Below are 24,547 nucleotides of genomic sequence, written 5' to 3' on the forward strand. Positions count from 1 at the left end.
CTTTGCACCTGATTCTGGGTTTGTCCTGATTTGTGCTTCATTCAGTGGTCTTTCTTTCTCCCACCACCACTTCTCCACGATGCCACACCACCCCGCTCCTCTGAAATCCCCCACAGTCAGCTCAGATGCAGCATCCATACCAAACAACAGGAGCAGAAATTCTGCGACTCCTGCCAGTGTACCAGCAGACAGCAGCAAGGTGGATAAAATCACCTCCTCACTCAACATTTAGTCTCATGAACAAATCTAAAAGATATTTAAAAAACATACAGCTATCCTCTCAAGCTTATTATCACCAGCTTCTTTCAGCAAAGACTGGAGCGGTTCGACCTACTGTAGTTCACACACTGCAGTTTTCCTGTTCATTGCATCTCTTTCATTATTATTATTTTTTAATTCTAGAGAAACTTGAAAGGAGAACAAATAAAGATTTTGAAAACGGGTATTGCTCTTTGGGACTTCCTAACCTTGTAGGAGCTAAAATAAGAACTACCTGCACATTTGCATACTTTAGAGTTGAAACAAACTTCCTCCAAAATTTCCATCATTAGCCTGTCAGCCTGAATACAAGGAGAGGAGCCCGTTCTCACTCCCGAGGCGTAACATCCCGACGTGTTGAGGAGAGAGGACAGGATAGGTGTGGGAGACTGCAGTGTCTGACCTAATAGAGGTTCGGTCAGTTCATTGTGAAAAACAAAGAACACATAAAATCACATGAACACAGAAAGTTTGGTAGCTATTCTTCACACGGCCTTGCTTTTACTAAGCATCAGTCTCCATGCATGCCTGGAATATGTCACACATTCCTGTTAACATGCATCACATTGGTCCCAAATTCGAGGACCAGCAGAGAGTTCCGTTCTGACATTAAGCCGGAGTAAGTCCTGAATCACTGTGATATACAGTAACGAGGTGCCTGTGCTTTGGATCTATGCTAAACAACACCTCACTGCAGTGGTCTCTTCAGTGCTTTTTGTTTTAGCTGTGTCTGTGCAGTCACTCTGGATGCTTCACCTGAGAAAGGCTCTTATTTCTTCTTAGTCATGCACCTTTTTCCCCCTGGATGTGCTTTTGCATAACTCTGTATTTGCAGTGAAGTCACTGGTCTGACGAGATTGCTCACATCTCATCCTACATCCTCTGACTTTTTCTTCTTTTTAAGGACCCCCTCTGCACCCCTGGACCTCAGGCTGACACCCACCCACTCCACTGACTGCACAGCGAACGGATTTGATTAATTTCAGGCGAGCTGCGCCACCTTGACGGCATTTAATCACTGAGAAAAGACAGGAAACGTACTCATTCCTTATCCCCCTGCTCTCCCACCCCGCCTCTCCTGTCCTCTCCTCTCTCCTGCCGTCTCCGGTGCGTCTGTTCGCTCTGAAAAGCGGCGGTGTGCGTTTGTGGAGGAGCCGGAGGAGCGCTGCACTGTTCTGCGCACTGGTTCCGCTGGACATCACCGAATAACGGCGCTCGACAACCGGGTGGTGGTGGAGGGGGAGACTGGACCCGGACCCGGAGCAGGAGCAGGAGAAGCACCGTGGCTCTTTACAGCCCGCTCTCCGAAAACATGTCGGAGTTTTTTCTACTCGCCTTTCTAGCCCTGTTCTCGGGATTATTTCCGTGCGCCGAGCCCTCGACGGTGTCGGACGAGGAGAAAGGTAAGGAGCCACCGGGCCGCCGGGAATGCGCAGTCCGGTGAAACTTGGCAGCGCGGGCCGCCTTTAGTGCAGTGTGTGCGCCGTGACGGGCAGCAGCAGCTGGATGTGAATGTGTTTCTGAACGATGGAGAGTTGATGGTCGGTGGCATACCTCACTAAGTCCGCTCGTCTCTGTGTGTTGTAATTGAGGATGTTTCACTGTAATGCCCCCCCAGCTGTTGGACCACAAATAACGATACCACCTGTGCGGTGACCCCCCCGAGCGTGTGTGTTGCACCGCTTTCCCGCGTGGGCATTTTCAGGAACGTTCCCGTGGATATACCGGGATAGACTCGGCGGCTCTGACTGCAGGTGCGTAGCAGTGCTATCCTCCAATGCAGCAGGTGACCAGAGCCGAGCCCGGTGCCGGAGTGCGTGCTGTCTCTCCGGTATACCTGTGCCGTGCGGACGCGCGGCGCAGTGGCTCCGTGCTCGGGTAATGTCGGGAATCATTTTAGGTGAATCTGAATTCCGCCACACAGGCTCGGGGAAATCTAAAAATCCGAGTCACAGAGCAGGATCCCCGAGAGGAACGAAGCTTCACCGAGCAGGCACTGCCAGGATTTTATCGAGTTAAAGCGCATATTAGGCTCGTGCTATTTTTTAAACAGCTGCATTCATAGACAGGAATTTATTAAGAGTATGCAAGGACGGAGAATTTCTGAAAACCCAAAGGAGGTTATCTTTTTAATTACACAAAATATTTGTGATTTAGTAGTTTGCATGTATTATTGTAGGGTCTACCTTACAGTATAAAATAAAACTGGATTGAACTGAAGTAGTTATCCTTATAGTCAAACATCAACTTTTACTGTGAACCTTTCAAAACTCCCATTTCAGTACTTACATGTTGAGTCAGGGGCTGATTGCATTAATCGTCCCCCAAAGACAAACTGTGGTAAGTGTAACATGCAGTTGTAAGGAACATGTTTGCATGCCCATCGATTTGTTGTCAGTGGACATGATTGCTTCATAGTTCTCCCACTTTCTGTTCCCCAGCAGACACATCTTTGTCAGGGCTGCTTTGCTTGTTGTGAGACCTTCACGAAGGAGACTCATGAGCCTGCCTTCCAATCACTGTAAATCACCAAAACCAACAAAAAACCAGCTACCTTTCTCTGCCTCCTGCTCTGTGAGGGTGGAGGTGGAGGTGTGGCTTGAATCAGAGTAAAAACAGGTATCATAATGGCTCATCGAGCTGCTATAACAGTATTTAGAAGGACAGCAGATAGGATGGGGCGGACTCATAGACACAAAGGTTCCAAATTTACTTTCAGAGAATCCGAGTTGGAAAGTTGGACCCTGTATCTCTGTGTGCTGTCCTGCTCCATTTGTACCCAGGATAAATGGGAGCTCTTGTAGCTGTGTCTAAATGGACGGTAATGATAATAGCGTTTCATTTTTCTTTCAACACCAAAGCTGGTTTTTATCCTAATTAGTCTGAAATTAATTTGCTTTGTGGTAGCAGCGTTGTTACTTTGAATGCCAAGTAGTGAGCCCGTGGTTTTCTCTGCATGAATAAAAGGCATTTCCAGAATCATTCCTGCAATGGCACGGGCTCTTTGAAATGCTTCCACCTTGTTTTTCCCCTTTTATCGCTCGCGCCCATCTAACATTGAGCAGACTGACCTGATCGGCTGGTGTGGCAGTACGCTGCTCATCTAACAAAAGGACAGGCTTGGAAATTTGGACACACCGCAGCACTACCTGTCTAAAAAGAACCCAAAAACCTGGATGCCATGCACTGACCTCAGCGCCAGATAAGCATCACCAGCCACAAACAGCTCAAGGTTGTTTGTAACGTATACCCTATTTAAGAGACGATAGTATAGTGCAAGGCACATCCACTAATACGAGGGAGGCTGCCTTTAGAGGCTAATTAAGTGAGATAGCCAGATACCATCGCAGAAGTGTATGTAAGTGCCCGTGTGTGTGTGTGTGCAAAGGCAAGCACCAGAATCACGATGAGGGAGAAGTCATTCAGCGTCTGCATTATGTGCAGCTCGTTGGCCAGCAGAGATAAGGACTTTGTAGATTTTCTCAGTTGTGAGCTCCTGAAATGTTACTGTCTAAACACTCATCATTGGACAATAAAGACATAAAACGTGTGACCAGGATGAATATAGTGCTGAAGGGCACACTGTAAGAAATGCAAGATAATTCTAACATTTTTGGACCATTTGAGAAACAAAAGCATGTCTTCGGCATCCTTTTAAGTATGTTCTCATTATTAAATCATTGTAATATATTTTTATTTATTCAGAAAAAATTTTCTTCCTTCTTGTACATTTTAAAATATTGCTGCAACTATGAATATACAAACTTATGCTTCAGTATATTTCTTACTTTTTAACTTTTAGTGTTTAATGACTCTAATTCTACTGAACTGTTAAAGCCACAGCGTGCTGCATCAACTGTGCAGGCAGGCGCAGCTTTTGTCAGGCTGACGGGTCGATACGAACAGCGAATGACTCAGAAACGAAGCTGAAAGCCTGTAAAGCTCCTCTCATCTTTTCTGTATGCATGTGAGACTGATAGTCATCGCTCCAAAATGCTGAACTGTTTTTACCTCCACTGCCTGAGGTGACTCTCAGGGAGCATCGTGGGCTTAAGATGATGAGACAAAGTTCCTGACTCTGAAGTGCTGAAGCAGGCAGAAGTGGCCAGTATTAGCACCACGATCATGACAGCTCAGCTGAGATGGTTAAGGTACGAGAAGGCACAAGAAAGTCTGCCAAAGAGGACCGCGTACGGCAAGAGCGCCAAAAGAGGAGGCTGATGTAAGCACTGCTACCTGCAGTTGTTACCGAAACGTTTTCACGTCGAATTGCACGACTCGTTTCGAACTGCTCTGCTAGACCTCGCAGGATTATGCAGAGGCCATTTGCTAAACCACACAAACATATCAGTAACCTCAGGAATCTGCTCCTGCTCAGGCACAAACCGGAGGAAGGCTCCAGGACTGATTAGCAATTCCAGAGTTCACAAAAATAAACTTGAGACTGAAAGTGTGATGTACAAACTTTATCTGTAACCGTGCTAACAAAAACAGGCGGGGAGGAGAACATGAGTGCAAAAAGCAACCTTGCAGGAGGGAACAGTTTAATATTGTACATTCACACATGAAGGTGGGCAGACAGGTACACGTGGCGAGGATAGCAACACATCTCAGAAGCAGAAATGACGGAGGCCAACCTGAAGGGGCTGATTTGGCTGTAGCGGCAGGAGCGACTGTGACAGGAAGCCGAGGGTTAAATAATGTAGGGTTACAGGAACTGTTTGAAAAATGTCCGCCCTGCTTAATGTCGCCTTTGTACCCTTACTCATTCAACAGACAGCTAGGACACAGTAAACTGTGAGTGGACTTTATAAATGGATATTATGTAAATCACTTGGTTTTAGCACCTTTAAACAAACAAACAAAATAAACAGACATGTTCCATGTTCTCGTTGGCGTTCTGGAAGCTGGTGTTATATGAAGATCAGGGTGTTGTTTTTAGGGGAGAAATATTAGATAGAGACTAGCAGGTGACCTTCAAAGGTTGGACCAAATTCTGTTTTCATAGCTGCTTTACGTCTTTTTCTGGAAACCATTAACACTAGAAGAGGCCTCCAGCTGCGAGGGCTCCTTTGTAGCTCAATTTTCTGTCCACATCCTGTTTTGACGAGGCAGCAAAAGCGTGCAGCTCAGCAAGCGGGGATCTTAAGGACTGAAATAACCTGCAATCACCTGACTGCTCTGATGATTTAAGAAATCATACTGGTAAAAACATAAACACAGACGCAGTGTGCCGTCGAATGCATTAGCCTGCGCTCTGTTAGCCAGGAGACATTTGTGAAGTGGTTACTGGCTGCTGCTGTTGTTGGCATCCATGAGTTGTGCTTCAGGTGCTTTTTGTTAAGTATTGCTTCATAAGTTTGTCTTGGCTAGAAAACCAGACAAGTTGTCAGAAAAAGCCTGTCAGCTCGTTACGTCTGCGGAAGGTCAGATGCAGGTATATATGAGCACTTCTTCGAAACCTCTGTATTTTCTTTTTCCTCCCAGAAGTCCTCTAAACATCATAGTCGTGGCAGGATTTCTGAGGTTTGTTTCAGGCAAGTGCTTAGACTGCACTTTTACAGGGTGGCATTCAGTCTTTTATGAGCTATGTAAAGACATTGAAACAGCTGACACATCTATCTGGTGATGTGAGCTAAGTGCTGCTGTCATTGAGCTCTTACATCTATCTCAGGGCAGAGGTGAAGCATGGCCTCGAGCTACCGTCGAATTCAGTGATCCGGCCCCGCACGCCTCGTATGGAACACAGTTATTGAAGGAAGCTGTTAGATTTTTGCTCGTGTCACCTTTAATATCAGCTCTCACAGTCTTAATGGGCTACAATTGAATAAGTAATGCAGTGGGCTCAGGTTGTGGAAGCCACTGGCTGTAAATTGACTTGTAGCATTGATTATCAATGGGAGGAGGAGCTAGATTTCTGACCCACATGATCTGTTTTGGTTAATGTTCTGGGAAGACTTAATTATGTGGGTGGCATGGGGTTTGATATTAGATTTTTCCAAAATGTTACATAATTTAATAATAATAATAATAATAATAATGGATACTTTATTGATCCCCATGGGGAAATTACTTGTTTTTCTCTGCATTTGACCCATTCACTCTGTGAAGCAGTGGGCAGCCCACTAAGCAGGCGCCCGGGGAGCAGTGTGTAGGGACGGTACCTTGCTCAGGGGTACCTCAGGGTAGCTGTTAAGTGGATTCGAACCGCCGACCTTCCGATCATGGGGCGACCACTTTAAAAGGTGAATATTGAATATTGAATCAGCAAGTTTGTCTTTAGAGAAATCCCCTGATGCTGGCGTTGAATCTAAGAACTTAACTCAGCTGTATACAGATATGGTTCCTCTTATAAAAAACTTCTGAATGAATTATTAATGCAGGAAAGCATTACTGCTTTATTGCCAAATATGCTAATGAAAGTAGGGCTCATATGAGCAGTAGTGGGATACGCTGCTGCTCTCATAAGTCGAGTTAAGTATGAGGTCATCAGTAGGTGACAGACACGATAGAACACATCATAAAATGAAATGTAAGGGTGAGGTAATGTACTTTTAACATGGAAAAAAAATCTATGCACCAATGAGACCATCTGCTAAAATGAACAATGAAACAGGGATGTGTAGCTTTGACCAGCTGTATAGTAAAGGTTAGAGTTAGTATGCAGCTGAGTGTGGAGCTCAAGGTCTGAGTTAAGCAAACGTCTTTCTTGAGGTATCCTAAGGGGTGAAAAGTGCCTCCATCGCAGGCTAAAAGTATGTCTGTCAGTTTGAAAGGGTGAACAGCTAGCTGGATGGAGGCAGCACCCTGAGGAGATACAATTGTGTGCTCAGCATGTACAGACGTTCAATGCAGCAGCGGTGGATTCTTACGCTGTAAATCATACTGTTGCCATCATCGAGTTCCTCCATTATGTCTACACGGGCCTACAGGAACCACGGCGTGCTTTGTTCGTTTGACATCATTTGGCAAAATGCATGAAAAAACGAGTGCATGAGACAAACCTTTCCCTCAGTGCTGAGATATAACTGGGACCTTTCACTACAGAGGATGTATGTGGAGCGCTGCTCAAATATGACGGAGGAAAGACCCGTCAGCATCACTAGCTCAACCCGACACTTGACAGGCTGATATTATTGTTACTGATTTGTGTTTAGATAAAAACAACGCTCTCGGATTCACTATTGGCATGCTGTTAGCTAACAGCTATATATTGCACACATGTATCCAGAAATGACAAATTGATACAGAAAATGTTCTTAGTATTACAAACTATTTAAGATGATGTTGAACTATTTTATTTTTTGGATGTTTGAGGTCTTACAGACGAGAGCATTCACCATGTATGGAGAGCTATGTCCTGTTGGTTACAGATGTTGGCATATTTGTGGTACAATCTTTTCTGAATTATTAACTTGTAATATGAATAATTAATAATATGATCTCCTGGTTAACAAACAGCTTCAACAAGATTTACGATTTGATTTATCACTGTACCTGGGCAGAGAATACTTCTTTTTCATGTTAATACCATATCAGACATTAACAGAGTCAGCATGTCACCAGAACTGCTATTTACAGTATGTTTCGATACCAAAATTAAAAAAATTTAGTATCTTTTAGTACTGTGGATACATGAAAGCATGTACAGAGTAGGTTTGTCAAAAAAAAAATTAGACTGAAATATTATATCTATTCTAAAATGACAAATTATTATCAGATATGAAATTCATTTGTAACAGCACCGAATTACTGAACAAATTATGTTTTCTTTAATATATTAGTGTCATTTATATTATTTCAATTAAAAACTGAACTGAAAAATTGATTTGGATTTACTGAAAAAGTCAAGTAGTTCTATCCAACTGTGTTGAGTAACTCAATTTAGTGCAAAAAATGTCTAATTTTGTGAGGTAAAGACCTACAATAATACATAGAAACCCCAGCAATCAGACGACCCCCTATGAGCAAGCACTTTGGACAGTGGGAAGGAAAACCTCCCTTTTAACAGGAAGAAACCTCCGGCAGAACCAGGCTCAGGGAGGGGCGGGGCCATCTGCTGTGATTGGATGGGAGTGAGGGGAAGGAGAAAAGAGCCAAAGATTAAAATAACTCAGAATTAAATGACTGAGTGGAAAGAGGTGAGAGAACTCCTGTGAATTTCACTGTTTTACTCTAAAATCTTGAAATTACTAAACAAAGAGGTATTGAATTGACTTACAAAAACTCAGTATTTCATTGAAATACCAGACATGACTCAAGTAATCTTAAAAAATTTATTTGTTTGATGAGTACACTAAAGAGGAATATTTAAAACCAACAATAGTGATATTTCATTTTCTTTTAGTGCTGGTTAACTTAATAGCTTTTCTCTGAGTCAGTTCAATGTTTTAGTAAAAGTTAAACAAGCGTCAGACAGTTTCTTTAGAGTTACTTAACACAGTTGTGTGGAAGCCTTGACATTTTTTTAAAGTTAAAATAAAAAACAACATCTCTTCTCACATCACTGCTGCATGCAGGCAGGTGAGCAGCCCCTCCCCTCACTAGCAGCTGAACACGTGAAGAGTGGTGCAGCAACACGAGGTCGGTAAAGCTCCCGTTTCAACTGCACCAAAATATTGAACAGTTGTAATAAATGTTAACCTGGGTGGTACATGCCAGGTACGCGATGGCTGTTTCAGCCATCTGTTTAATCAATGAGCTAGCATTACGATGCTAGCGTTGAAGCTACTCAGCTGACCACTAGACAGAAACAGTGGCAGGTTACCTTAGCAGCTCCATCAGTGCCGAACCAGGACAAATGGCTGTAGATGAATACATTTACTCAGACCAGTATTATTATAATCATTATTTTTAGAAAGGCTGATTAACTTTCATGGTTTTGAAAATAGTACTGAATATTTTCCGGGTGTCGGTATCAAGTTTGGATCCTACTTTCGTGACGACTCTGGAATAGACCGAAGAACAGCGCTTCACCGTGTCTTAAAAAAATGTTCTGCACAAAGAATTTATTTCACACACAGAAAAAGAAATCTGGAAAAAGGGTCAACACCAGTACTCCCGACCAATCTGTAGGTCAGTAGAGTTGGTGTCGAGCTCGGCGAGTGGCAGCGGTGGCGGCCAGAGGACCAGAGAGAGGGCTGCTGAGGCCTGGCCGGGGACTCTCTCTCCCAGCTGCCACCTGGCACAGGCCGAAGGCTCATGGCCCCATCATGCAGACTTGGCTCAGAAAACCAGAACAGGGGAGGGATTCATCCATCCCCCAACAAGCTTCATTCAGCAGACAAACCTAAGGCCAGTTGGTGATGCTGCGCTGTGTCCTTCTTAAAAGAGAAATTGGCACATAGAGTAATTAAGAAATATTGAACCACTGAGGTGTTTCATTTTATACCTCTGCAATAATCCATATTTCTCCTTTATGGCTTAAAACATAAAATGCTTATGCAGAAACGGCTAACCAGATGATATTTTGTCTTTTGCCTGATTTGTTTTTCAGTCATTTTCACAACCCATTGCCTTAAAGACCTGTAGCATAGCCATTAATGAATACGGAGAATTAAATGATCTTTAGTGACGATCCAGGACAGTGCACAGTGTGAGACATTTACATAGGGCACCCGCTATTTATGGTTTCTTGATTAGCGTACGAGCTCAGCAAAGGCAAACACACACACACCAACATGCCAGCACTCGGAGAAGCACATGCATATACACAAATTAAGCCTTTCTACAATGAATGTCTATGACCTGTCTGTGTTGTGGCTGCCTTCCCTGGCAGAGCTCACTATGCTTCAATCCAGTTAGATGGAGGATAGAAAAGGAAATTATTGGCGTCGTTTTCACGCCTGTGTGCAAAGCCGTGAGTGGCTACATCAAATGTGCAGCCGGTAAAAATTGTGGGCCTGCATTTAGGACATGTACAAGTCAGATTTTTTCCCTGTCGGTTTGGCGTGTATGTCCAAGCTCTGCACTCCACCGAAAGAGCTTTTTGGGACTAAAATATTTGCGAGATTGCCACAAAGTGTGAATAATTTAATGCACTTTAATGGCACGGAGCACGAATTGAAAATCCAAGATAAAACAGTGCTGCTGCCCCTACCTCCACCTGCAGCACGAGTCGGTGTCTCTCTACAGCTGTGATGCTGTTGGCCCGCAAGGATTGAGTTCAGTTTTGTGGCAGCACTATCACTGAGTTACTTTGTGTTAAAATTAGATTGCCAAATGCATCACCACCAGCTGTCATCAATCTGATTCAGTATGATCCCCTAACATGCTTCCGAGTTGCTATTGATCTCTGGTCTCTGGCACCCTCCTTTCTCTCACAGCGTTGGATTGGGAGACCTATTAACTGCGCTCCCATCAATCACAGTTCACCCATGTTTGTTTGTAGAAGTCTTTGATACGATTAGAGGAGTGCTCTCGAGCTCATGCAGGGTGTTTTTTTCCATTTCCATTTCTTGTGTCAGCTGGTTTGAGATGCACGCAGTCACTCCCTCCTTGCTCTAGTGATGTGTCTCACTGCTCCGGAGCAGAGACCAGAGATTAAGCACTTGGGCCTCAAACATGTCGGCTGTCACAGGTATCTCTCGCTGCTCAGTGCCTGATAAGGGCCACTTGTTTCTGAAACAGTCAATGCCAAGAACAAAACCCAAGAGAAATAAAAACCCTTCTGGACTTACTGAGATTTAATATGTTTCTCTTAGAAAGCACGTTCCTGTGATTGCTTCTGTGGCCTTGTTCACGTCAACAATTGAAGTTTAGTGCAAACATTTTTTTTTTCCTGAAAAATAATTGGATTTTTTTTGCTGATAGCTTTTAGATTTATCACACCTTTCTGTTTCATGTTAGCTTTGCCTGATTTTACATGCATACGGTGCAAAAACCTGCAGTTTTTAATAAGTTATGTCGCGCTAAGTGTTTTACCAACAGTCTGCATGAGAAATTTAAGACAAAGAACGAGAAGCTGTGAAATTGTTTGGAAATGATTTTGTGAAGAATGCACTTCTTTTTAAATTTTTTACCAAGGACAAGAAAACACAGTCGTGAATAATCATCAAACCAGGAGAGATATCAGGCACGCTCTCACAGCCTTTAAAATGATTGAAGTATTCTCTCGATCCTTAGGATGTGGGTTGTGTCAGTACGAACGTCTGTGATATAGTAAAGAAATTTTGTCCACAGATGACGATAAATAATCGTTAAAATTTGCTTTTGTTTCAAGATATTAAACATACACAGAGCTTGAGCTGAACACATCAACGCACATTAGCACATTACTCAAGAAGCAGAGAAACAAAAACCAGCTCTGTCATACGATAACAAAGGCAATCGCACTCACACGTCTTATTCACACCTAGAATCAGTTCAGGGACTCTGCTCCACCAAACCTTTTAAATGTGGACCTGGTAGGAAATAGGGCTGCCACAAACGATTATTTTGATAGTCGACTAGTCACTGATTATTTTTGCGATTAGTCGACTAATCAGATCCATTGGACGTAAACCATACAGCTTATTGCACCAGCAGCATCTGCTCTTATATAACTATCATTAGCTTACAGCTTTAAGTGTTTAAGGTATGTTAACTAAAAATAAAGACAAGATGATAGTTTATTAAATTTTAATGAAATTTGCAGATTGTTTCGGTGAAGTTTAATAAACTCCTTGCTATCTAAAATATAACAGGACACTGGAGTATATTCTGGAGCATCTCACACTTCTGATAATCAGCTGTCTGCTTGACGTTTATTCAGCTGTGTAAAAACTATAACTTTAATCTCAGCCAAACCGATTTACTCAGGAACAAATAAAATACTAAAAAAGCCAAACAATAACATTTTTAAGTTATCTTAGTGACTCATATATCATGTTTAACCTGAGTAGCGAAAGACGGCGGTGGGTTTGAAAACGATTTGCCAGGAGTCCGGTGTTCTCACGGCTCTAGTGACCTTGCCCCCGGCTAGCTATCGAGCTAGTGGGTAACAGACGTCTCCGAAAACGTCGGAGCGCTTTTGAAAATATGTGGTGTCCTGATAAACTGAGCAGATATTTGAGGTTTACACAGCTACAGTCTCGCCTGAAAATATGTTAAACGTTTATTTTGTGACCCAGAAAGAATAATAAGAGTAACATTAAAACTAACTAGCTGCCGCCATTGTTGGAAACTGAGCAGGGCCGCGCTATGAATTCTGGGACACAGCTTCTTCTTCGGGGTTTAACGGCAACTGGCATCGTTGTACATGCAGTGCTGCCATCTTCTGTTTCAGTCCGTTATTACACTCTTAAATCCTGCCACTTATTCCTGCGTCTTTTGGGATCTTACAAAGCTTCAAACGACGCGTCGACTATTAAATCAGTCGTCGACGATTTTGATAGTCGACGTAATCGTGACTAGTCGACTAATCGTGGCAGCCCTAGTAGGAAATGATAACCACTTTCAAAATGACAATCATCCAGACTTCAAACAAAAAGAACCAGGAGCTAAGTTCATGTTTTATGACCGAGTGAAATCAGATTTAAATGAGAAGAACTAAGAAATAAACGTGTTTGTGTAGAAAACGTGTGTGAGTGTGTTGATGATGGAGCATTAAAAAGGTGGAATTCATCATGTCAGAGGAGGCGACTGGAGAAACATTACGTTGGTGTCGTGGTCATGACACGAAGTAATAAACCCTTTGCTTTGTTACAGTCACAGAGGTTGCTGAGGGGGGGACATGACCTCTGTTGTATCCTGCGATTGTGAAGAAACTGGTGCTTTGTAGTGTGTTATTTCCCCGTCCTCTGTATCCTCCTGTCTTCCTTCTCTCACCCCAACCAATCACAGCAGATGGCCCCGCCCCTCCCTGAGCCTGGTTCTGCCGGAGGTTTCTTCCTGTTAAAAGAGAGTTTTTCCTTCCCACTGTCGCGAAAGTGCTGCTCATAGGGGGTCATATGATTGTTGGGTTTTTCTCTGTATCTATGAAGCGCCTTGAGGCGACTTTTGTTGTGATTTGGCGCTATATAAATAAAATTGAATTGAATTGAATTGAATCACACCTTAAGTACGTGAAGACAAAGAAGCGTCTCATAGACTCGGAGACAGGATGGCCCTGTCCCACAGACACAGTGTAGCGTGTTAGCAGCTTTAACTACCTTGGCACTTGCATAGACAGTGGGTTGACTTTCAGCAAATACACACAAACCATCCAAAAACGTCCCGCAGCAGGTCTACCTCTGCCTCCGAAGCTTTTATATCTCGCACTCCTGTCCTCCTCACCTCGTGTGTCCTGGCTGGGACGAGGTTCTCAGAGACCAACGTGACCAAAGTGTGCAGGGTGGTCATGTTCAGGTCCTCATGGGGAGTCGTGCTCAGTCGTCAAGTTCTGGTATTAATTCTGGAAATTCATAGTTTTCATGTTGCATCACATTGTTATAGAAACACTTATGGGCATAAATCAAATCAAGGCTTTCCCTGATGCTGCATTTGTTTAGCCTGAATAGTTGGAGCGGCTAGTAAAGCGCAGACACAAACACTCATCTCCTAACCCTGGAAAACAAGCTCGGAGGCCAAACTGCACCAATACATCCTCCAACACTGGAAATAAGATTTGATTTGTCCTCTAATCTAAAGTATTACTGTCTCGTCACCGGGGCCCAAGAGTGCTGACTGCAGTGACCCTGAAACATTGGAAATCTAGCTAACAGAATTAATTAGCACTCACCACTGATTTCACAAAGAACGGTTTCTGTGTGTCCTTTAGCTAAACCCAGATCAGAAACATATAGAAGTGTTGGTACTTCAGTCCAATTTCCTTCTGGCAGGAACGTCGATGAAAAGCCTTCATAAAACACTTTATCACTAATATTAAAACACTTTATGCAAAGCACAGCCGAAGTGGAGGTTTGTCTGTGACTGTGGTTCACATATCTGTGCTGTTCCTTCTTTTGAGAGGAAATCCAAATATTTGGTGTTTGATAAAGATGGAAAATTAATGTGTTTGTGATGTATGTTGCACCAGTGTTTTAATATGACTACAAAAAAACAGGCGAGTCCTAAATTGACTCTATGCATCGTCATGCTTGGATACTTTAACTTTACAAATTTTAAATTTTTGTTTGCAGTGACCAAAAATTTGAATCTTTCATCCAGTTTGTGATTAGAGTACAGTACAATTAAAATGATTACTCTGGTGGTCTCATCAAACTCAGTGGAGGGTTATTATTGTATTAATACGTCTCTCGTGCCGCTTTTACAATTAGGAAGTATTTTAGGGACGTAACACGGCGATGAGAAAGTGGCACATTGTCTGTGAAATGTTTGTCGCTGTCGGGCATCGGACGCCTTCGTGTGGAGGAGCCGTTTATGTTGCTCGTTTGGTGGCATGGGTGTTATCATTGTTGAAATAGGTGATGTTCTATGTTTGCTTTCTCCAGAACTAAACTGATGTGCAAACAGCAATTACTGCTGATGCTTTTTTTCATATCTCTTCTCGTTATCAGAGCTCGTCTGTGAGGGGAGAGAGTGAAGCACACAGTTGGACTCCTGACCTTGTTAAAGTGTGGGGATCTTCCCTCGGGTGGCTTTTACGGCATCTTCTCGTCTTACTGCATTTACATTATAAAATCATTTGTCTTCATAAACTAATTTACGTGAAACTGATAACATCAGAAAGTAACAGGAAAGACCCTGTAATTAAAACAAAACTACATAACCTGCTTATACGATTGTTTTCCTTAGACCGGAGCATATGATGATGAACCTGAACACGAGTCTGTGGCAGCCTTGTGCACACGTACTGCACAAATCTCTGACACACAGACTTATTGAGGATAACGAACAACATGAACGACGCAGCGTAAATAGAAAGCAGACTGTAGGCGCTCTAACCTCAAACACTCTCACAGTGCACAGGCCATCCTGGAGCTGCATTTTACCCAAGCATAATTCATACCTGCAGCTTTAGGCATAAAAATGTTCAGTAATGATGAATATTCATTGGAGGGAATTTATTTTTAGAGGACTTATTTTGTGTTTTAATCAAAGCACAGTTTCTTCAACGATTAGTCCAAATCCAAGGACACTCTGTGTTTGATCACAATAAAAGCAGCAAATCCTCAAAACTGAAAATGGATCATCAGCTTTACTGGTTTGATTAATCACCAATCAAAATGATTGTTTATTAGATTCCTGTTAATCAACTAACTGATTAAATAGCTGTTCAAATGGTCATCCTCAGTGAGTAAGGAAAGCCTACTCTGTATTTTTTCTAATTCCCGTGTTGGTTTATTGTACACATCACTAACTCTCATAATTCTATAAATCTGCCTCCACATTTACATTTTCACTTCACTCGGTAAATCAAGAAGCCCAAAGTTAACTTATATGACAGACTGTAGATTTAGCGGTGATTGTTCTTAGAGCGTCTCATCTCCTGGCTCGTGAGTTTGGCTCATCAGATGAAAGCAATTACATTTTTCCACCTGTTATTAGCCTTTGAGATTGTACAACAATCAAGATTGCTCTGTCTTGTGTGAATTAATGTCACGAGACACTGTAATGACAGTAATTGGCTGTGTGACTCATCTCCTAATCTTTTACGCAGAAGTAGAAATTACCTGACGCGTAGCTTCTATAACTAAGCGACCTCTCTGGAGATGGAGCTCACCACAGCAGCACATTCAGTGCCTTGACAAGTACGTCTTCCTGACAGGTGTGTCAGGGCTTTTCTCTGAAGCTACTTGAAATCGACTACAGTAGTTTGAAAAAAAAAAAAAGGTTTCTAAAAATAAACAGTCTAAATAAAAGAGCATCTTCAAGGGCTGTCGTCATCAGTTTTGGCGAACTTGACATGACAGTTCTCATTTTTAGATGGTCTCCTCTTGACCTTAGTCTTGTTCAGCTAACCAACATTTTCATGTCTGACTCATATTTACCACAGTGCTCTGATTCAACACTCATAGCAGCTGGTCAGGACAAGGCGTATCAGCTCCCTGTAGTCTCTGATGTAGTAGCGAGAATCTAAAAATGAACTTTCTGTGCCTGTGTTCTGAGTGCACCGGTTTTTGCTTTATCTGCCATCACGCTAGGCTTCCTGACAAAGTTATCAGAGGTCATGCTCCAGCATCTGTCTGCCCCAGACAATACTCACACGGGACATGTTGCTTATCGCTGAGGTTACAGTATCCCTAAGGAGGCACCAGGATGATGTCTTTTGCTCAACTCAATTTGCCACATGTAACCTGGACAATGTCTAAAAAATGTGGCAGCGACTCGTTTCATCTCTTTTGTTAAATGGCTACAAAAATAAAGTGTACATTTTCACTACCTCCCAGCAGTCACATTGTGTGACCTTATAAAACCAAGGTCACGGTAATCATCTCTTTAGTCTCTTGACCTTCGGGCAGTATGATCATATTTGCAACCATAAAGTACTTTGAAAGTCTCTCACTCAGTGTTATTGTAGTTTTTCACTTGCATGCAAACATGACGTTGTGTGCATTTTGTTATATCATAGAATACGAAGCAGTCAGTTCCACACGGTGAACAGATATAAAAGGGAAAAGATGTGTAGTCTGATTACTTTAGATAATAACTCAGATTATGTATTACAGCTGAGAGAGAATGTGCAACATCAGTATCAAAACTGAGACAAAAATACAACAAACACTGATATTTTTGCAGATTTGAATACTTTGATGGGTTGATAATATTGCAGGGCCAGCCTGATAGCTGAATGGACAGTTTGAAGGGTGCGTATGATTGTGTTTGAGACCATGGCGCGCAGCATGAGCACAGCCAGGGAGTCTGTTCTGCTAGCATTGCTTAAATCTGTATTCTTAGTGAACGGCTGCGAGTCTGCACAGGATTTGTGTCCTGTAGCCTCATCATCATACAATATAAAAACCTTATTTTACTGCACGGTGATCGATGTGTTTTGTTTGTGTTGTTATACTTTTATAACTAGTATAAGCTGTGTACACTGAGTTTAAAATTCCGTCTGCCAAATCAAACAACTACCAATTTAAGGAGTCTTAGACAGCCAGCTTCTCCCAGCATCACGCTGAGACCTTTCTGCACCTCAAAATCTTTCATTTCCATAGTTGCCAAAGTGTGAATGTACGCTGCAGGCAATGTTTCCCTGTGGAAACAAGCTCTTCATTATTGAAGGCCCCTTGCTGAACATCCTCCACACTTCTCTGACCTAATGACTTTCTGGAGAGTGGAACCGCAGTTTAAGCTCATCCTTTCTTTGCTTTTTCCTCGGTCTTCTTCCTGAACAGCAGGTCGTTGTTATTACTCCAATTTATGACATGAATAAAACAGGATTCTTCTTCAAATTAAGTGTATTCTCAGAGAAAAGTGTGTTTTTTCTCATTGTAAAATACTTTTGCAGTTCAAGATCGAAGCAGATTTCTGTGCACCGTTTTTAAATTGATTTAATGTGACGGTCTTATTTATGCGAGAGCTAAAAGAGATGAATGAGCTGATTCTCATTATTATTAATAAGGTTATATTTGTGGTTCTACTCATGGAAAATAATGCAAATACTTTGTTTCATGGTTTGTTAAGTAACACAAATATTTGTTGCATGTTAGCAAACAAAATCAGATCTGTTGGAGGAGGTATGCGTGTGGCTCTGCTTTTCATACTGTGACATGGAGAGAAAAATTCTTGGATCTTTCTGGAACGACATCCAGTATAAAAACATCCACCAATTCAAACAGGCAGAGCTGTTATGAGTCACGGTGCAGTCTAAAGTAGAGAGAGTCATAGACACACATACACAGGACCCTAACCATGTGTGCTGAATGTTTATTCTTATACCTGGACCGACACTGAGAGTTTTTGCTTATATTGCATTGACTTTATATAATATCAGGACTCTGGATGAAGCAATATTAAAGAGTTTCAGTGTTTAATGTCAGCTGTCATGTCTCTGGAGAGTCCCGTGCACATGCACATGTATTTCATGTGTACTGCATACTTATTTAAAGCTTATTTTTTTCTGCACACAGTTGTTCCTTAAAAAAGTTCCACAAACTGAAACGTGTGATTATTAAAAGTGTTTTTTAAATTGGGGTTTCCAATTAAAAGCACTGGACAAACACAGATGACTGAGGAAGAAAAATCGATCTGGAATAAATTTGTGTGGAGTCGAGTGAGAATAATTTCATGTGATTGTTCCTCGGGTTTCATTCTGCTAGCAAGGATTTCATTTTCGTTTTGATCTTTGAGAACTTCAGACTCACATATTTGCACTGTTAAGTGTGTTTGTGTTAATCTGTGATTATTTATTAAAAGAGCAATGATGGTAGGAAATCGGTCTGTAGTTAAAGATGACAGAACAGTTGTATTTGTTAAGCAGGGGTTAAAATGAAGTGGTTTTGAAAGCTGTAGGAGACGGCCGTGTGAACAGCGAGCGGTTAATTATTGTTCCTCTCAGGTAGAGGATTTGAACACACAGACAAGTCTGCTGATGTGAAAACAGGCACGGCAGCAACAGTGCAGCTTTTAAAACAAACGTAATTCAGATTGTCATGGCCACAGTGCTTTACTGGAAATTAGCATGAACTTCACGTCTTTCCCTAAAGCGCCTGTGATTGTGAGGGGTTAATGGTTCGGTTTATTGTACCATCGACAGCTGAAAAAAGAAGCGTTTGTATTTCCAGAGAAATCGTTTCTTTTGATTTTCAGTTCTGACTGCAGGCATAAGCTGTAGTTTTGTGCTGAAATTATCCAGGATATCATTAACAGATGAAGGCAGAGCAAATGAAGATTTTCTTCGTTTTTCGGTGCAGTGTTAGCACATGAAGACAGACAGAGTTTCATTAAGCAACGATTAAACAGACCTGCTTCTGACAGAACAAAGTCTGAGCGTCATAACGCGCTACGAGCTGGTTCATAATTGTCACGCGTGAGGCTTCGGTCTTTGTAAATATTCATACCCAAACACTTAGCAGCAACGCTGGCTAATTACCGTCATACGTTTATTATTATTTATTTACTCAGGCCACCCAAGTTTAATGAGTGCTGAGTTTCTATTTTCTTATTAACGTGTGAGTAATATGTGATAAGGAGTCCAAATCAAATTCTGCTAAAGGTCAGCGTGGTGCTGCTGTCAGGGCGGCAGCGGTTACCTGGTGAACTCTTGCTCACGCTGCACTCGTCTTAAAGGAGAATGCGAGAGTGTGTTCGAGGCGCTGGGCCCACAGGGAGCTGCATTGCTTTCATATCTCCTTTTAATAGCTGGTTATATTTGGCAAAGCACCTTCACCTACCACTGCTGATCCTGGTTATAAGTCGCAGTGGTTTTTCATCTGTCGGGTAAATGTCACGATCTGCTGTGTTCTTTAGCATCCCGACTCTTTAATATAGACGACGAGCACCAGAGGAGAGGTGTCATGATTCAGGCCTTGCATCTGTGTGGTCGTCACCTAGCCTATTGATGTGTGTCTGAATTGTACTTGTGAAAATGCTCGATAGAGTCCCGCGTCCCTAGGGTGGTATCATAATCTGCATAGGATGCACAGTCGCCTGCTAAGCTCGCCCGTCGCCTCCCCGGACCAGCGAGGAGGCATTAGAGCAGCTGGAATCGAGCTGTAAAATGGAGAAGAGGAGGATGAAAAGGCTCTCTGAAAAGAGAGAGTCGAAACATTGTAAACCATTTCAATCAGCCCAGAGCAGCAGGAGACTGCAACTTCCACATCCAGCACGCCCATAGATGGATGCAATATGTACAGCGGGGATAACAACAAATAGCATCATAACAGAAACCTACAGCAGGCACGCTCGGCCTAAACTTTTCACACTTTCTGGCGCTTTCAACGAGAGCAATATTTACCTACAGTTTCATGAAAAGCACAAAACAGTAGTCGTGCTGAGGAGACAATCAAAGACCCAGTCGCTGAAATAGCAAACGGCTCTTACATATGCATGGCAGGATGTCTTATTATGTCGTAGAGTTCACCGAGAGAATGGAAAAAAGGTTTGAGTGATCTTCCGGCCACACTGTTGACAACTTTATCAAATGGCAATCTTCCCGGCAGATATAAGCATCATTATTTCTGGCAAATACTGATGGTAGGGAGTCAGAAGATAGTGGTTTGTAGCTCAGGGTTGTTTGTGAAATCATCTGCTGGAGTGTTTTGCACCGAGTGTTTTATATTCTGCAAATTAAATCCGTACAATGCAACGGCACAGGAGCTAGACCTAATGAGAAAATTACATCACGCATCATAAAACGGCGTCTTTAAAATCCAACTTGTATTGTGATTGCTGCAATTGTACGCAGTGCGGGCTGGATGCGGTTTATTAATAGTCACGGACACAGAGTTTACAGATATGTCAGCAAACATGGTTAAAACTCCACAGTCAGAAACTGCAGTGAGAAAGAAAAACCAGATGTTGATGATGTTTCCATTTACACCAACAAACCACAGCAGCCCGCTCTCTGGGAGTTATACGGATGGATATAATACTAATGGATAATAGGCACTGATTTATAATAACTGGAAAATTATAATTGAGCTTATTATATAATAATAAAGTATATTTCTAACTAAACAGCTTATGAAGCAGCAAACAGCCGATAAAGAAACTCGTCACCTGATTAGGATGCTGCTCGGTGGTATGAATGCGTTTGCGTCTTTTGACTAAAAACATCCAAACATATGAAAATCTATTAAAGGGGATGATTGGAATTAAAGGGAAAAGGAGATCAACCTCCTGATCGAGCTGTTCTGTGACTGTCGGAGTTAAATTTACAGTTTGGTTTTTGCATTGAGAAAACTCAGACAGGATGATTTGTTGTTACCTGACGCACCATATTTTAAGACTGTGTAGGTGTCACTGTATACACCGCTGTCATTTTGACTGACTGGAAGACAACATATCATCCTCAGCTGTGGTGTGACAGCCTTTGTGATTTCATCACATCATCTCTGGCAGCAGGATGTGCCAGCAGAGCCTGGCCGGGGCCTCGTCGCAGCATCCAGCTTGCCGCTCAATGGCTGTGATGGGATTTACTGATAATGTAAATGCAGTCCAAGAAGCCCTCTGAACAGCAGCGCCCCTCCTCCCACCTCTGCCGCTGCCCACTATGAAAAAGTGGCCTTGGATTAGAAATGGAAACCTGGTACGTTGAGCCAACACATTCAGTGTGAAACATTGTGTTTACATTTGAGCGCTGCCAATTTAGTGCCTAAGAGCAACCGTTATCAGTTCCAGTGAGGCTAAGATAATTGACTCAGGATTTGATTTTCTCAGTTCAAACGTGATTATGGTGTTGCTTAGTGGGTGTCTGCAAATGCTGATTTATTGCAGGTTGTTGAGGCTGGAATTCAATCAAAGAAGAGCAATTGATAAACCTATTGGCCTGTCCTGGGATCTGTTTGCTCTTTAGCAGCTGTGTTGATGGGTTCAGAAAATGCATATTGGTGAAACAATCATTTCACTGTGGGGGGAGGAAGAAGGCGATTTTCAGTTTCTCTGCATTGCTATAGGACCGTAGAATAGGTTGCAGTCTGCAGTGTACGATTTGATTAACATGCTGGAGCTTTCCCTGATAGTAAAGACGAGGAGCTCAGGAGGACAATGACAAAAGGTAGAATTCAAAAGCAGGAAACTGATCAAATTGACTGGAGGTTTAAGGAATCCGTCTTTGTGTCCTTCCTCACAGTTTTGCTTTCCTGAAGTAAACCCAGAACAGCTGACAGCACCTCCCAGGTGGGACGCCATAAGGGTGAAAGCAGGCGGCAAGGAGTTTTTGACACTCGCATAGAGACAAATGCATATTAATTAGAGAAGAGTTCGGTCTGACTTTCACACTTTTCTACTACACTGAACTTCCAAACTTGTCTCGGTTTTGTGGAGAATAACACAGAGAACATTGCTGCTCTGCAAACACACTTTAACTTTGCCACAAAAGATATGATTTAAAATTAAGTGTTGGAAGGTTGGAGGCTCTCTATGCTGACCTGTTAGATAATCTGCTGTATTATAGTCTCGTGTCAGAGACAGATAAAGCTGCCTGTATGACACTATAAGATGTATGAGGTGGCACTGCTCACCTACTGCACTGACTATTATAGATAAGCTCAAATTTTTCACTTGATTCCATTACGAGTCTTTTTACAGTTCTTGAGGAGCAGTACTGCAAATGCAACCCCAGAGGGAGCTACTTAAAGTCTAAGAAATTGCTTCCAGTGATCTCTTGGTTGAAACTCTCTTCTCTCTCTGTTAAGCCCCAGTGTCGTGTTAAATTATGCACAAAGTCTACGTTTGGCCTTATCAGCAAAATCTCCAGTTTGTTATGATCACGTGTCACAGTAAAGAAAATGCTCGGTGTGTTCTGCACCTCGGCCGTAATGCCATCCTGCTATAGTGACAGGGGCATTTCAGTGAATGACTTCTAATCATGTCTAATGTTCCATGTAAGAGTCTACCCTGTCTCTGTCCTTGCTCATCACAGAGGCCACGCTGTGCCGCCATGAAGTGTGTGTGCACGTGTGTGTATCCGTGTTTGCGAGGCATGGCTTGACAGCGGCACATTTGGCTTCCCAGCGGACCATGGAACTGCTGCTCAGAAGTGCTCAGATGTCTCTTCATAGTCAGGTCTCTTGGTGCACGACCTTATTCCCTGTGACATTTCCAGCCATTAATCTGCAGACGTATAGTGACGGAGCACCTCTCTTATGTTACACTGTGCTCATGTCATACCGTTTTCTACATGGCCACTGAGGTCATGTGACCCTGTGGTGCTAGTTTAGCTTTGATTTAATCGTGTGTAATAAGTCTGCAGCTGTGTATTGAAATTCTTTATGATACTGAAAAGAATTTAATTAGATTTTATTTTTGCCTGATCAGTTTGAGCTGTTTAAAAATAAGTCGTATAGTCCAGATCAGTATATATACGCAAGTTTAAAGCGCTTTATGCATAAACTGGCTTCCAGTTATTGTTATGGGGAAAATATGCTTCAATGCCAGAATGAGTATTCTAGTAAATTACAGCTTCCCCTTGTTGGAAAAACTTAAAATGAGTTTTGATTTCCTTTGGGCAAAAAGATGATATTGAAATAGCTTTTCTAGTTCAAAAAATATAAAACATATTTGTGTTTGCAAGGTAAATATTCCAGTAAAAAGTCTTTCACATACTTTTTCTTTGGCTGGTCGTCTTTGGGGGGCCATAGTGGATCATCTGCCACCATCTCACCCGATCCTTCCTCTGTCACACCAACCGTCTGCATGTCCTCCATCCATCAGCCTCCTCTGACGTCTTCCTCTGTTCCTCCTGCCTGGCAGCTCCATATTAGTTTTTCCAGGATATCTTTGCCTCCTCCATGTCCACACCGTCTCAGCCTCGCCTCTCTAACTTTGTCTCCAGTACGGCTGACGCAGTATTTAAACTCATCCACCTTCACGGCCTCTACTGCTCGCCGCTTCGCCCTTACACCTGTTTCTGTCTCATTCACTCACATGTATTCTATCTTACTTCTTTCATTTCTCTTCTCCCCAGAGCATACCTCCACCTCTCCAGGCTCTCCTCCACCTGCTGCCTACTCTCACTGCAGATCACAGTGTTGTCAGTTCATGTAGACTCCTGCCTAACCTCATCTGTCAGCCCGTCCATCACCACTGCAAACACGAAGCGGCTCAGAGCAGATCCCACCCCCACCTTGAAGCCATCTGTCTGCCTGCCTCACACACACCTCTGTTATGGTGTCCTCATGCATGTACTGAACCACTACCTCAACCTCTCTGCCACACCCAAGTTCCTGACTTGGTACTTTATTGGTGTGGCTGCAGCTCAGGAGGTAGAGCATCATTTACTAATTGTAACATTGGTGTTTTGATCTTCTCCAGTCTGCGTGCTAGTTATCCTTGGTCAGATACTAACACCATGTTGCTCTCAATCCATCCATCGGAGTGTGAATGTGTGTGAACGGGTGAATGTGGCATGTTGCAGAAAGCTAGAGTAAGAACCTGTGTTGTTATCAGTAAAAAGCTGATCTGATGTGGTAAAAGCTAAACACTGAGTATGTCTGCACGTAAACAGTGTGTGCAATGCTTTCTTTAAAATATATTCCTGTCTTCTGGATTTGGGTGTGCAAAAATTATAGCACGCTTTGTTAATACTGCTGTTCCTACTAAAAGTGTCAGGCCATGCAGAATCGCCTGCACGATTGCTGCGCTCTTCTCTGCTTGTGCCTGCTCCCCACTGGAATCAGCTGTCAGTCAGACTCTCTTCTCCTCATGTTCCTTTTAAATTGGTCGACTATTAATTTTATCACAGCAGCTGAAGTTAACATTTACC

The 24,547-nt window shown here is 42.6% G+C and overlaps 1 protein-coding gene across 1 annotated transcript in view; it reads left to right on the forward strand.

The window, feature by feature from the left end:
• Positions 1-1,392: 1,392 nt before the first annotated feature.
• lrp1bb (low density lipoprotein receptor-related protein 1Bb) overlaps positions 1,393-24,547 on the forward strand; it is a 276,779-nt gene continuing 253,624 nt past the window's right edge. Inside the window, exon 1 of the mRNA XM_086266712.1 lies at positions 1,393-1,661. Coding sequence (XP_086122838.1) covers positions 1,571-1,661 — 91 coding nt within the window. The 5' untranslated portion in view covers positions 1,393-1,570. The remainder of the gene's footprint in view (positions 1,662-24,547) is intronic.

Source organism: Aulonocara sp. 'chitande type north' Nkhata Bay, linkage group LG16 (assembly GCF_057382095.1).
Source record: "Aulonocara sp. 'chitande type north' Nkhata Bay isolate Kocher_YH1m ecotype deep benthic linkage group LG16, A_spYH_male_GT1.1, whole genome shotgun sequence".
In the NCBI taxonomy this organism is placed as follows: domain Eukaryota; kingdom Metazoa; phylum Chordata; class Actinopteri; order Cichliformes; family Cichlidae; genus Aulonocara; species Aulonocara sp. 'chitande type north' Nkhata Bay.